A 2730-nucleotide genomic window follows, 5' to 3' on the forward strand; every position below is an offset into this window, starting at 1 on the left:
TGGTGGGCAGAGCACAGATAGCCCATTGTGTAGCTTTGTGCTTAATTACAAACAAACAAACATATCACCAAGAAAGAGAGACGTATTTTATGTACGGAGGTAAATAGTTACAAATACAGTATGATTTTGCGCTAAAAACGTGTATACTTGCTCACAAATCTTCCGCCGATAATTAATAAGATTTAGAATGATGGAAAGTACATCCATATTAATTTTAACTGACCACATTTGAGCTGAAAGTTCGTTAAACATAAGTTAACTTTTTGATAGATGTAAGATTAATCATTCGGTCAAAGGTAGTGTTGTTCGTAGTAGGAACTAGTCCCGTGTTATACTTAATGATCAGGAAGTTTCCCAGACACGCACTTCCTCACTGATCTCCCTTCCCACATACTTGACTTAATAACACAAATAATTAGCTGCATGTCGTACATATTTAAAGGGAAAGAGAGATATATATTTGTTGTTGGCTTTATTTAGCAAACCTAATTCACTGATGTTATTTATCAATGTTGTATTACATGTATACATGCGGAATGTTTTTTTTTTTACTTTGAGATAATTAGAATCGCTAAAAAAGTTCTGTCTATATCTTAAGTTGTAAGTTTTTCTTAGAAATAATCCAGTCCAGAAATTCTTTGAAAGATTAAGACAAACACACTTTTCAAAGACAGCAACTCACCGTCTGTTATTACAATTTTCATATTTCTTGTGTGAATTATAACACCGTCTGTTGTTACCATTTTCTTATTTTTTGTGTGAATTATAACAACTGTTCTTATTTCTTGTTTATGTAGAAAATGGAATCTTGTGTTCCTGTAGCAGGTGACGGCTCCGTTATTAATCAGCCACCAGGGAAAATTTTTCCTCAAAGTTCTGAATATTTAGAACTAAATGCTGGTCGTAACACTAGACTTTTGCGTGTTACAAGTTTATGCGATAGGCCAATCCAGGTTAGTAACTATTCGTTACTATTGTCAGATAAGGAAATAAACTCAAAAGGCCAAAAGCGAGATTAGGTCAAAACTTTTAATGATTAATAATTCGTTGTCGTTATAAAGAAAATTCGGGTGAAAATGTAAAAGGAACACACGATACATATGTATAGAAAATTACTACTCGAACAGTCAAGCAAAGATTAACATCAAAAGTAAGGACTGTTTTAAAAACAGCAAGTCCTAAACCTGTGACGAAATTACTACTCGAACAGTCAAGCAAAGATTAACATCAAAAGTAAGGACTGTTTTAAAAACAGCAAGTCCAAACCTGTGACGAAATTACTACTCGAACAGTCAAGCAAAGATTAACATCAAAAGTAAGGACCGTTTAAGTACAGCAAGTCCAAACCTGTGACGAAATTACTACTCGAACAGTCAAGCAAAGATTAACATCAAAAGTAAGGACTGTTTTAAAAACAGCAAGTCCAAACCTGTGACGAAAGACTAAACAAAACAGGTCCAAACAACACAAAACTACATGAAAGGCTTTGCATAGATTAAAAGATACGCCGCGGTATAGGGTATAATAGGATATAAGATGTGCCCCGGGGTTTGGAGGTGACCGCGGAAGTAGGACCCATATTGTAATTTGTAACATGCATCAATTTCACTCGAATTTTGGATTTTCTTACTATAATTGGGGCTAGAATGCCAACGTCAGAAGGTAAGTTTGTATTGCTTACCCTAAGTGGAGTCCCCCGGTGGGACAGCAGTTAGTCTACGTATTTAGAACGCTAAAATCAATGGTTCGATTCCCCTCTGTGAATACAGCAGATAGCCCGATATGGCTTTGTCATGAGTAAAACACACACACACCCAGTGATGTAACTTTATTTTATTTTAATATTTCTTTGGAGAGCAGTTGTCTTCCCACACTTCTCTGCAGGCTGTGAAGGATGATTTAGATGTGAGGTGTTATGGGCTTGAGCACCCGCCTAACTTATTTTATTTACTTTTATTGTCGTTAACATGTGAGACTGGCGAGAGGAGATTAATACTGGCAGACGGTGAGTAAATATATTTTTCAAAGATAAAGTGAATGGATGTACACTGAGTGGTCACAAGTAAATAGACACCTAATTTTTCGTCATTTAACTGATTTATGCTAACTAATTTGTGTTTACAGAGCACTATATAAATGAAAATGGTCCGCACACTAATTATCTTGTGCTACAACATGCCTAAAACTCAAAGTTCTCTCGAATTTTCAGATTTTGTTTGAGGAAGGATAGTTGGTCAAGCAGATGGTGGAATAAGTCAGCGGCAAATTTCGCAGAATTTGAGAATCCCGCTTTCGACAGTCAACAGAAGCATCGTGCAGTTCAGGAAACACGGCAAGGAAACAACTGAGCAGCGTCCGGGCCGTCCTGGTCCATCGGAGAGGACAAAAAAGGGCTTTCAAGAGGAGCATCGAAATGGATCCCAGATTAACGACTGCGGAAGTGGCCAAAGTTGGTGGGATGAGGCCGAAATCTGTTCAACGGATTCTCCACAGATTGGGTTATCGTTACAGAGCAGCTAGACGGAAGCCCTTATTAAGACCTGCCAACATAGTCAGACGAAAGAAGTGGGCAAGTGATATGATGACCAAGCCTCTGGACTTTTGGAAGACCGTATTGTTGTCGGACGAATCAAGATTCGCTCAATTTTCGGACAGTGAGTTTTGGCTCAACTGTGAAGAGTGGAGTGCGTTGGCAACATAAATTTTGCGAAATAAGTCGAAATATTGGAG

At 37.7% G+C, this 2730-nt stretch overlaps 1 protein-coding gene across 1 annotated transcript in view; it reads left to right on the forward strand.

Moving 5' to 3' along the window:
- Positions 1-2730, forward strand: part of LOC106471710 (urease-like) — a gene marked incomplete at its 3' end in the record, with an annotated part of 55022 nt that overhangs the window by 17474 nt on the left and 34818 nt on the right. Inside the window, exon 6 of the mRNA XM_013932327.1 lies at positions 798-953. Within this exon, the coding sequence (XP_013787781.1) occupies positions 798-953 (156 nt within the window). The remainder of the gene's footprint in view (positions 1-797; positions 954-2730) is intronic.

Source organism: Limulus polyphemus, unplaced genomic scaffold (genome assembly GCF_000517525.1).
Source record: "Limulus polyphemus unplaced genomic scaffold, Limulus_polyphemus-2.1.2 Scaffold4805, whole genome shotgun sequence".
NCBI classification, from domain to species: domain Eukaryota; kingdom Metazoa; phylum Arthropoda; class Merostomata; order Xiphosura; family Limulidae; genus Limulus; species Limulus polyphemus.